This window comes from Lactuca saligna, chromosome 9, assembly GCF_052625555.1.
Source record: "Lactuca saligna cultivar CGN05327 chromosome 9, ASM5262555v1, whole genome shotgun sequence".
Lineage (NCBI taxonomy): Eukaryota > Viridiplantae > Streptophyta > Magnoliopsida > Asterales > Asteraceae > Lactuca > Lactuca saligna.
In genome coordinates, this window is record NC_136425.1 from 79,379,602 (window position 1) to 79,391,129 (window position 11,528).

Sequence of the window (11,528 nt, forward strand, 5' to 3'; positions counted from 1 at the left end):
TAAGGAAAACCTCTTTGATAATTTGGGAAGAAGCACCTATGGTCCATAAGCATGCATTTGAAGCTTTAGATCGAACTTTGAAGGATTTATTAAGGTGCGTAAATTCAACCATCTCAAATATTCCATTTGGAGGGAAAGTTATTGTTTTTGGAGGAGATTTTAGACAAATTCTACCTGTTGTGCCGGGTGGCAGTAGACAGAACATTGTAAATGCTTCTTTGAGTTCTTCATATTTATGTTAATTTCATTACACACATTGGTATTGTATCATCTGCATATGTCCAATTAGAATGATGAATAAAAAAAATAGTTTTCAAAAATCTTCATTCCTAATTAAATACTTCCCATTTAGTTAGTAATTAAATAATTACCAATAAAAAAAATTATTTAAATATTCAATATTACAATTTATAAGTTATCAGAATTATTGATATAATATTTTATTAAATAATTAATTTTTAAATTCAATTCAAAAACAGCACCCGTGGGTTCCACGGGTTTTAACCTAGTATATATATATATACACACAAACTTTCTTATATTTAAAGTCATCCAAATAAATATGGTTTAAGATCGTTTCTATTCTTAGTCATATTCATTCCAAACTCTAAACATTTAAAAAAAAAATGAAAAAACATCATAAATAGCCCTTGTAGTTTCCCCAGATTTGAAGTTTAGTCCTTAAGGTTTAAAATTTTTATAGATGATCTTGTGCTTTCAAAACTTTTGAGAGTTGATCTTTATTGCTAACTCCGTCATTTTTTGTGTGTTAACTGAATGACATTTTTGATATTTCATTACCATTTATGAAGTTTTTCATTATTTAAAAAAATAAAAAAGAAAAAATAATTATTTAATATAAAAAAGGTCTCTCTCTCTCTCTCTCTTGTTTTTCGTCAATTGGATTCTATAGTTCGTAAAACTCTCATTTTTGCCAACCATAGAAAAAGTGAAGCGATTGTTGGTTCTTCCAATCTTCCTAGCAGAATCGAATATTCGTATTTCGAATAATTCAAGGTAAGAGCAATGTGTTTGGGAGTATAATCATGGAGAATTGCAAATTTCGCTACTAAATTTTGCCGTTTATGCCTGTATTACATTCAAGAAAAAGGTTAATGTGGATGAGCAAACAATTGCTTGTTCAATTGTGACCATAATCATGAAGTGTAATTTGCTTCTACTATTCTTCTTGTTCTTTCGAAGTATATTTGAACAGCAACACCAGTCTCTCCCGTTGAATTCAACTTTCAACCGCAGAACAAACTGCTCTGCTCCAACTCTCAGACCATCATTAGGTTTAAGAGCCATATAATGGCCTATAAAATCCGACCCATGCTTAGCTTGGATTGGTCTTCTATGTCAAGGTGGTCATGTTGTTGGGATCAATATTTGAGGGTTTAAGAGAACCCCACTTTGGAGTTGAAACCCTAAATTTTCAATTGATGCTCTTGCCAATTTCACCGAATTGATTTCATTTTTTGCATGAATCATAATATCAATGCTCTTATTGGTAGCAAAATGTAAGTACATCGTTATTATTGATAAAAAAAAAATCATGTTGCTATTCCAAGCAATTTGTCACTTAAAATATATCATACATCAAATATAACAAATCTTGCACGAAAAAAATTCCAAGTAACCAAAGATATGAGACAACCAACACAAATAAATTTTCATTCCATAAAACTATGCAAAAGGATGGACTTATTTGCTCTTAACAATCAAAGATTAAAAAAAAAAAGATGAAATATAAAACTATAAGATAGTTGATGTAAAAAGAAACAAAATTATAATGCAATTCTATTGCTTACCATAAATTTTTTCAGCCAATGGAGTTCTTGAGAGTTGACCTTTGACCTCTGGACCCACATCCCTATCTAGATCAATGACCTCTAAGCATTTGGTTAAACCATTGACTTGATCTTCAAAACTAAACACATTCTCTTTCTGATCACTCTCATCTTGCTTTTCTTTCATGTCTATCATAGCTTCATCTTTCTGCTTGTTTGATATTTCCTTTTGTATATTCACATCCACCTTCAACTTGCTAAAACTCACACCACTTTTTCTTCCATCATTGAAAGCTTTTCTAACTTTTGAACAATTCTCAGGGGTAACAGAAGGAGAAAGATTAGATAACTGGAATTTGTTTTTGTTTAGCCTGTTTCTGTTATGTAATTGTAAAGGACTCTCTTTCTCCTGCATACTTCCTTTAAAGGGTTGTCCCTGAAATAGGTAAAAAGACGTTAATACCCTCCATGAAAAATATCCCTCAAAAGCTAACAAAGAAACAAGAAGCAAGAATGAAAAGAATAATGATATACCTCATCAAAGAATCCAATCTTTGGTGATGGCATTCGAAGACCTGAAGATTTGATCTTTCTTTTAGGCCCACTAGAAAGAAGGAGACTTTCCATTGATGATGTTGTTGCGTATTCAGGTGTTTTAGAAGAAGATGAAGATAACCATCCTTCAATGGAGCTACAAGGGGACGTGGATGAAGTTGGTTTTGTGTTTTTGTGATTGATTTCCTTTCTACTGGATTTAGAAGATGAAGAAGCACTAGAAGATGATTCATATGAGGAATCAGCTTTTAAATCCTTTTGAGAAGTAAAAGGAGTTGATTTAGGAAGACCAGATAAGTCTCCCCATCGAGACCTCTTGGAAACATTTAAATCTGTCCCTTCATAAAATAAAACTAATTGGAAAAAAAAAAAAAAACAAATACTTAGACATTAAAAAAAAAAACATACCTAATCCTGCTTTTCTGGATTTATGCTTTGTTTTCATGCTATATGATTCTGATTCTTCAACAGATGCTTTGTTAGTATGTTTAGATGAGACCAGTTTTGAAGCTCCAGATACTGGTTTGACCTAAAATTTGAAGATCGATATTTTTTTTAAAAAATTATTTGGGTTTGAAAAATGGAAAAATGAGAACTGGTGAATATACACACACCTTGTTTTGAGAGCAGATATTTGATTTCTTGGAGGCTGAAAAGGAGACATATTTAAAACCTCGGTTTTTATAAAGAATGTGGAGTAGATGATGATTAAATAGAAGTGGTGATTGATTAATACCAGATGATGTTTGATTCTTAAGAGTAAGTTTATTACGAGGAGTTTGGTGATTGGATTCAGGTTTTTTGAAGCCTTTATTTATCATAAACAGCTCTTCGAGGTTCAACACACCTGCATATATCAAGAATCATGCACTAGTGAAGACAATAATTAAAAGTAATAACATTTTCTCCATTTCTTGGAGAACAGATGTGAAAACAGAAATCCCTATTGGAAAAAGACTCGAACAGGCATCAAGAATTACCTGCACTAGTGAAGAAGGCATTGTCCCAAGCTAAGCTTTTACGCAAGAAACTTGGTCTTCTTGGCTCCATGGATTCAAACTGTGCTTCATCAATCCGCTCTACTACTTGCGAATTAATACTTTCAAACACCTTGATACGATCACACTCATTCAGATTGTCGTATGTTACTGCAAAACAAGTTTGTTCATAAAACTTTAAGCAAATCACTAGAAAGTAAACGCGATCATTCAAAAAGGTGAATCAACTCTTTTTCTATACTGTCAAACTGTCAATGAATCTCCTTTTTTTTTTTTTTTGGTTGTTGTTCAACTCGATAACATGAGATAATATTGAAATCGAATTGAATTTCATGAGAAAAAAAGGAAACTGACGGAGAAGAAAATTAACAAAATGTGTGAAAAACAAAGAGCGTACACAGACATGTGAATGATGATCAAAGGGAACATAATTTGCACCTGAAAGTCGGAGATCTTCGAGAGAATCGCGAAAAGGAAACGCGATTAAGTAATCATCTTCCTCCGAAAAATCTATGAGTTGTAGTTCATCGTCTCCAACACGATTCATCTCGCACGTCATTCTTGCCCTAAATTACTCAATTCGACTGAATTTCTATATGCATACAAAAATCTAGACTGAGGTGAAGAAGAACAAGAACATAAGCTTGAAATCCAAGATGAAGAAGAGATGAATTCAAATTATTGGATTCAAAATGCAATCAATGAAAGAATCGTCAATTATTCAAAATAAAATCAGAATTAATGCGAATTTATTACTACAAATTTCTATTTATGGCCAAGGATTTGGAAATGTATGACCGAATTTTGGACAAACTTGAGAGCAATGGGCTGTGACGCAGGTGATGGGAAAAATCAGGTGTGATTAAGTGTGGGGTATTATAATTTAGCTGCATCCTGATTGCGCCATCTGTCAGATGATAGCTGTATTATTTTCGCGGACCAATGATATCCGAGGGCGAGAATAGGATAATTTGTCTCAGATACAGGTGATATATTTAGCAGACGCTCCTGTGTTAAAAAGGCGGCGCATTCTAAACAGGCGGGAAAATTTTAATTCTCTTAAGAAAAAAAAAATTATAAATGGTTTTAATCAAGGATGTCAAAATCGGGATCCTACCTAGATCGATTTTGGGTTTACAAGATCGAGATCGTAAGATCAGGATCGAGATCCTAAGATCCCACAAAATAGAATATAATTTTAATTTATAATATTTAATCATGAAAACTATTTCAAACATTTAGTTTTTCATTCAAAAGTTATAAAAACTTCAAAATATTAGTCATAAATCACAATAAAAAATGATAAATGGTAGATTGATAAAGGATAAAAGGCATAAAATGGTAAAAAAAAAAATTCATTTGCAAAAAAAAAAAAAAAAAAAAAAAAGAAAATCAAAGGAAGGTAGGATCGGATCGGATCTCGATCCTACGATCCTACCTACAATCTTACGATCTTACCTGCGATCCTACCCCAAATACGATCCGGATCGTTTTTCATACCTAGGATCGTAGGATCGTACGATCCTACGATCAGGATCGCGATTTTATTTTATAAAATCAAACATTTAGTTTTTTTAATTTTTTTTAATTTTAAGGAAAGTTTTTATGATTTCAATTTCTACCGTGATTGTTCATTTGTTTTATAAATTTTTATTTATTTAGTCTTTTAATTTATATTTCTAATTTTTTTTACTATAACAAGTAAAAAAAACAAATACTACCCCTACCCATCCCACCCCACCCCCCGCACTTTCTCTTATAATGCTCGTCTTTAAGAAACCACAACCACGGGTCAATGACGCTGCCACCGGATCTTTGTCACCACCAAACCTCCACCGTCACTGCAACCAAGACTACTTCCATAAAGGGTCTCGCCCATCCCAACGCACCACTGTTTCTTCCGCTTACCCTCTACCACTCTCTTTTGGTTACCTTCTATCACCATTGTCCAACACCACTACAGTCCCCCATTACCACCAATACTAAGTCGTTTAACAAATGAACACAAACAAATTATTAAACCCAATTAACCCATATTTGAAGCTATACAACTCATTTTCCAATTAATAGTGAAATTTAACGATTCCAAACATAAATGAAGACGATCAAATCGAAACATAACCATTCAAAAATCTTCATCCAATTTTGAACCTTCAAATTAAAATCAGCCAAAATTCATCTTGACCTTGTATGTTTGTATGTGTGGGATGTATGTATCTGATATTCCAGCACGAAGGTTGAACCCTTTTTACAAGTCTACTTCTTCTTGTTCTGTTATTAACTAGGTGTGAGACCCATGTATTACATAGGTTTATTTAAAAAAAAAAAAAAAAAATTTTTAACAATTTGAGAAGTTTGAATTTATAAGAAAAATGAGAATAAATTTAAATTATTAAAATTAATTAGACTTTAATACATTGAATCCATTACATATATAAATCATTTCTAATAAATACCTTGCATATATATTACTTATATATTAAATGTGGAATTTTAATTTAATTACCTTATATATTAAATGTGGAATTTTAATTTAATTACCTTATATATTAAATGTGGAATTTTAATTTAATAAAATGAAAATTACAATAAAATGACAAGTGGAAAATAGAAAATTTAAAAATTCTAGAAAATGCCATGTGTCTAAATGAAGGAGAAGAGGATATATGGCAAAAAAAAACCTTCATTTATTAAGGAGGATTTTGGGTTTTCAAAATAATATATATATATATATATAACTATATATATATATATAACTATATATATATATATATATATATATATATATATATATATATATATATATATATATATATATATATAACAAACAAACAAAATTGAAATTAAATGTAAATACAAGAATTAATTCACAAGAAACACATACTTGAATGTTATATACACAACAAAATACAAACTCGAAATTTTAGAGATGAGACTGAGGCCCGCAAGCAATGTCCTAAGACAAAAATTTCTCCAGTATGGATCTATCCAAATGATACAACAATCTAATCAAGATCGGATATTGATTCTGTCAAAATTTACCATGCTTCATTTATTTCCCCAAAAAAACAAGAGAGAAAGAGAGTGGTGTTTTTGTGTAGTATTATAAACCGTCAATTTATCAATTGATCATCTACATATAGGATGTCAAATAACAGTTAAAACCGTTGGCCATCATACATGTTCAAAATCAAAATTAACTGCTAATTAACACCAGTCGGTTAATTAATCAATTAACAGATTTTTATAATTAATAAATCAATTTCAAAATTTTGTTAATAAAGAATAAATCAATTAGTCAACAGGAGCAAGAGCCCTAAGGCTTAAGGCAAATCTTTTGACCATTAATTATCTTTAATGACAAGCCTACTCCAAGACTAAATTAATAGTCCAATACCATAATTCGAGCCTAAATGTCTTTTTATCTTACTTTACCAATCTAAGAATATGTAGAGACAAATACTTATAAAGCTATTAAAGTTTCTTAGTTTCTTATATGTGAGACAAGACTTTTTTTTCCTAAAGGAAAGTTCCAATAATACCCCATATTTTTTATTCAAACTCCATATCCCACATTTGAATAGAAAATAAGAAAACTTTAATATTCAAATCAAGGAAGTAACATATGACATGCATCTAAAAGGTGGTGTAAAACTTGAACATTTCATACTGATTACTACTTGCATCTGCTTTGTGGGTAATGATCTAGATTCTTGAACTAACCACTTTGTATAGTAGAATGAAAGACAAGACGCATCACACACATCAGATCTAAACATGTACTATTTATTACCATTGTGTCATTTCAGTTGTGAATTATCCTTTCTTCATGATACTTCTTGAAGAGCTTAACCATATCAACTCCCAAAGATGCGACATCACATCCATCTCACATAGGTGATGCTAATATGTAACAAACTGTACTTTTCCAGTAAAAAGGCTATCATCATTATTAAGAATAAAGATTCATCCCTATATCGTCAACGAAAAGTACAAAATAAATATCATAGGAGTGAGCATACATTTATATTAGTGCTTTTTTTGAGTCTTTCTTAACTAGTTGTCCTATTGAACCTAGGACATGGGATCTCCAATGTTGCTAGGTTAGGTTTAGATTGGGTGGTGACTCATTGTGTTGGCTTTAAGCCTATTCCCCTAGATGTGAAGAAAACTTGCTCATTACTAAGGCCTTTTGTCAACGTGTCAACTATATTTTCCTTTAACTTTATCTAATTAATGGAAATAATTACATTTTTCAGCAAGTCTCTTATTATAACATGTCTGCACCTAATATGTCTCGACTTGTCATTGTATATTTGATTTTTTTGTTGTATTAAGATGTAACAACCCGAAATTTCCGTACCACTTCTTGTAACTCTTTCGTAGTTCAATTCAAGCAACCAATCGTCGTTTCCAAATTCGATTCCGATTTTTCCTGTTTAATTAAGTCATTAACTTGTACGTATCTAAAATGACTTAATGGGTGTCTTAATACATTTAGAAATCATTTTAACGCCCCGTATTAGTGATCGAAATATTTCTAGAATTTACCGTATCGGGTTACAGCAACCCAATCGGGTACGACCAAAAGCCTCGCCTAACGCCGGTATCGGGTAGAATTCCACCGTGTCCAAAACTTAGACACTATATAATGTGTTCTAAGCCTTCATTTGAATCTTTTGGCCATTCTTCCATAAACACTTCCAATCTCTCTCCTCATCCATAATCAAAGGTCCAAAAACAAAGATTTAAGGCTCCAAATCAAAGAGGTAACATCCCTAACTTGTTATCTAACCTCTTTAGCCTTCAAATTGATGCTTAAATTGAGTTTTAGGACCTAGAACATGTGTTTATGGCCAAGGATCAAGCTTGGGCCGTAAACACTTAAAAATGGGGTTTTTAAGCCAATTAACCCTTCCAAATCATTGTTGGGACTTAGATACGACTTTAAGGTTTGCAAATCGGGACTTGAAACATTTAAAACATGAATTTTGAGGGACAAAAGAGAGTTTACGGCCAAGGCTTGTTCTTGGGCCGTAAACTCCTCAAACATGGGGATTGAACTCCTTAAAACATGTCAAAATGCCTTGTAACTTAACCAATAGCCTTGTGGTAAATCCTAGATCCATCTAAAAATAGTTTGCGGGTTTGTAACATATCAAAATGCCACACATAAGAGTTTACGGCCTAGGCACATACCCTTTGGCCGTAAACTCATAAATCTATGTCAAATGATGTCCCTAATTCACCCCAAAGGATTGGATAAATTTCTAGAATCACATGTGATTGCTCCTTGTGCCTCAAATCAATTTTTCTTGACCCTAGGAGAGTTTACGGCCGTAAACTCTAAGTTTACAGCCGTGAACTCCCTTTTAAGTGGTATTAATTCATTCAAACCATTCCAAGGCATTTTAGTAAGTCATTCCAACAAATCCCATGTCCAAACAAGCCATTTAACACTCAAAATCACACCAACATGAGTTTACGGCCGTAAACTCATGTATGTGTGTGTTTTGTGGCTGTAAACTCCCTTAAATGTTTACTCTTGGGGAGTAAACTCAAGTCCCAAGTCCCTAGTGCCAATACACGTCCGTAGATGTCACCCGGGTCACTCCAAACTCTCGTTTTGAGGTGTTTAACCTCGTTGGAGTGTAATGTTCCATATAATTAGTGATTGTAAATCTAATTAGATATATATGGACATTATTACATTTTACATAGGAACATTGCGAGTAATCAAGCCCCGAACCAACATCTAGTGTCCGAAACCGTTACAATTCCAAGTCTGGTGAGTTCATACCCCTACCCTTTTTCACTGTTTTCACTATTTTCAGGGGGGGAACACAAGCAAAGTATAAGAGATTACTTGTACTAAAAACATGTTTTCAAATGTGTGTTTCACATTTCATATGCTTTTAACACTGATTACTACAACTGATAACCGTTTGAACATGCAGATCACGTAAAATATATTTGTGAAATGGGTTTTAAACTGTTATGTTTTACATATATTTCACAAATGGCTTTCCACATTTTTATCAGTTAAAAGCATGACATTAGACATTTGAACCTAATACATGCACACTGTTTTGTCCTCGGTAACACTCCACATATATACGTGAGTGGAGGACTATCATATTATTACTAGTAAATTTTTTAATCCTGTATGATTGGAGACACGTCCTCGGCGAACACTCCACATAGATACGCGAGTGGAGGACTACACCCGTAACCAGAATCTCTGGGATTTAGAGAGCGTGACTTGAGTGTATAGATCTATACGGGGCTGACTACCCCACACCTGGCTGCTAGCTACAGCCGAACCAAATTGGTTCAAGGGTGACGAAAGTCATAAGTGTGTGGACTACTTATTGCCACAGGTTTAGTCCATTGTATGGTTATGGAACTCGCAATTAGGATAACAGAGATTTACTTATGGTAATAATGAATAACCTTATACAATTCACAAGATAACCAATTCTCTAGTATACATTTTTCACATTGGAAACCACCCTTTAGGAAAGTATGGGACTTTCCTGGGAAACCTTGTACATAACCAGGTCTAACAAGAATACATCATTTACATATGGTAACCAACATTCAAGAAAGTACGGGACTTTCCTGGGGAAAACATTACATAACCAGAAAGGGTAACAAATCAGATAACCTTACTTTACATCTTTTACAATTGATAACATACAAATCAGGAAAGTATGGGACTTTCCTGGGAATACATTGGAACATAACCAAAACAGTATGTCAATTCAGGTAACCTAACTATACATTCTCATAAAAGTAAACATGTTTTCAGTGTACAATTCTACTTTACATGTTGACAAACAATAACAAACCTATTTAAGAAAATATGGGATTTTCTTGGTGTGCATAACAATTCAGAAACAGAAAGGAAACTTGAACATTTTCACAAACAAAAACCGCTTATGAGCTCACCAGCGTTATGCTGATTTTCAAACCGCTTGTGTTCTCAGGTCAGCATTAGAACAGGTACTGGAAGATCCTTTTTTCTTGAAGACGGAGTACTCAGAAGACCCGTTTCATTTTGTTCATATATATATATATATATATATATATATATATATATATATATATATATATATATATATATATATATATATATATATATATATATGCTATGTATCACAATTGTACAAACTTTACTTTTGAAACAACTGTAAAACTTTTCTTATGTAATGTAATGGTTGTTTTACTTTACTTACTATGTGCATTGGATTTGATACTCAACGTGGAGTCAACCCCAGAAATGTCTCCGCCTTCGGTTTTCGGGGTGTGACAGATTGGTATCAGAGCCCTTGTTTATAGTGAATAAAGTATACCAAACCTTACATGGTATAAAACTATAAACACTAAAGGGCCTAAGTGCTATGAATTAAAAGTATCTTCAAACTACAAGTATTTTCAAAAGTATAAAAGTATACCCAATCGTCGCGATCCGTAACCACAAGTAGAACAAAACATAAGTAATTGGGTGTTGTGTGCTACGGTTAAACCTGGGCAGTTATGTATTCGTGTCTAGGGTCAATATAACATGGCCAACTATATTCATTCGAGACATGGCCAACATGTGCTTGGTAGTGACTGTGGTGTGCGACATGCCTAAAACTCACCATAATATCCCAAACATCGAACCATTGTCGTAATCAATTCATGAAATACTATGGGAGTATTTCTCGAGCCAATCTTCTGTAGAAATCCTCATTCGAGAGGTGTTCTGTGATCATTCTTAGCGATAAATTATCTGTTTTGATAACTCTTTCCTGCTTTATCGCTTATTCGGAACATATAACTGCCATAACTACCGATTCAATGTAGAGGACTTACCATCCTCTCTCTTTTTTGATATTATTAGATCAAGATGCCTCCCAGAAAGAGACCCATCTCAAAGAACAACAACAATCCTTCTTCGCCACCACCTCCTCCCCAATTTGACTTTGCATCGCTCCAGACAGTCCTGACTGCTGCAATGGTGGCAACCATGTCACAAATGAACCCTGGTGGTTCAGGAAGTGGTCCCCAATCCCAAAACCCCGAAGTTAGCCAGGGACACCAAAAAAGGGGTTCCTATAAGGATTTCATGAACGCAAAACCAACATCCTTCAATGGCGCTGGAGGCGTCATTTCTTTGTCCCGATGGTTCGAGAAAATC

At 33.3% G+C, this 11,528-nt stretch overlaps 1 protein-coding gene across 2 annotated transcripts; it reads right to left on the minus strand.

Moving 5' to 3' along the window:
• Positions 1 to 1,648: 1,648 nt before the first annotated feature.
• LOC145017431 (uncharacterized) lies at positions 1,649 to 4,170 on the minus strand. Of its 2 annotated transcripts, none has more exons than XM_078975463.1 (7): positions 3,782 to 4,170; positions 3,326 to 3,493; positions 3,082 to 3,192; positions 2,960 to 2,994; positions 2,754 to 2,874; positions 2,325 to 2,677; positions 1,649 to 2,226 (listed from the first exon to the last, which is right to left on the minus strand). In XM_078975463.1, the coding sequence occupies exons 1-7, from the start codon at positions 3,900 to 3,902 to the stop codon at positions 1,801 to 1,803; spliced, it is 1,335 nt and encodes a 444-aa protein (XP_078831589.1). In that variant the 5' UTR covers positions 3,903 to 4,170; the 3' UTR covers positions 1,649 to 1,800. The 2 variants fall into 2 exon arrangements, with proteins under 2 accessions (XP_078831589.1, XP_078831588.1); XM_078975462.1 differs by having other exon boundaries at positions 2,325 to 2,683.
• Between the last annotated feature and the right edge of the window lie 7,358 nt (positions 4,171 to 11,528).

What these genes read in the sequence shown, in the direction of transcription:
- LOC145017431 (XM_078975462.1), bottom strand. Translation starts at nt 3,902, where the DNA reads ATGACGTGCGAGATGAATCGTGTTGGAGACGATGAACTACAACTCATA. An exon ending in ATCCAGAAAAGCAGGATTAG is followed by an intron (nt 2,684 to 2,753) that starts GTATGTTTTTTT and finishes TATTTTATGAAG; the next exon opens with GGACAGATTTAAATGTTTCC. An exon ending in AGATTGGATTCTTTGATGAG is followed by an intron (nt 2,227 to 2,324) that starts GTATATCATTAT and finishes TACCTATTTCAG; the next exon opens with GGACAACCCTTTAAAGGAAG.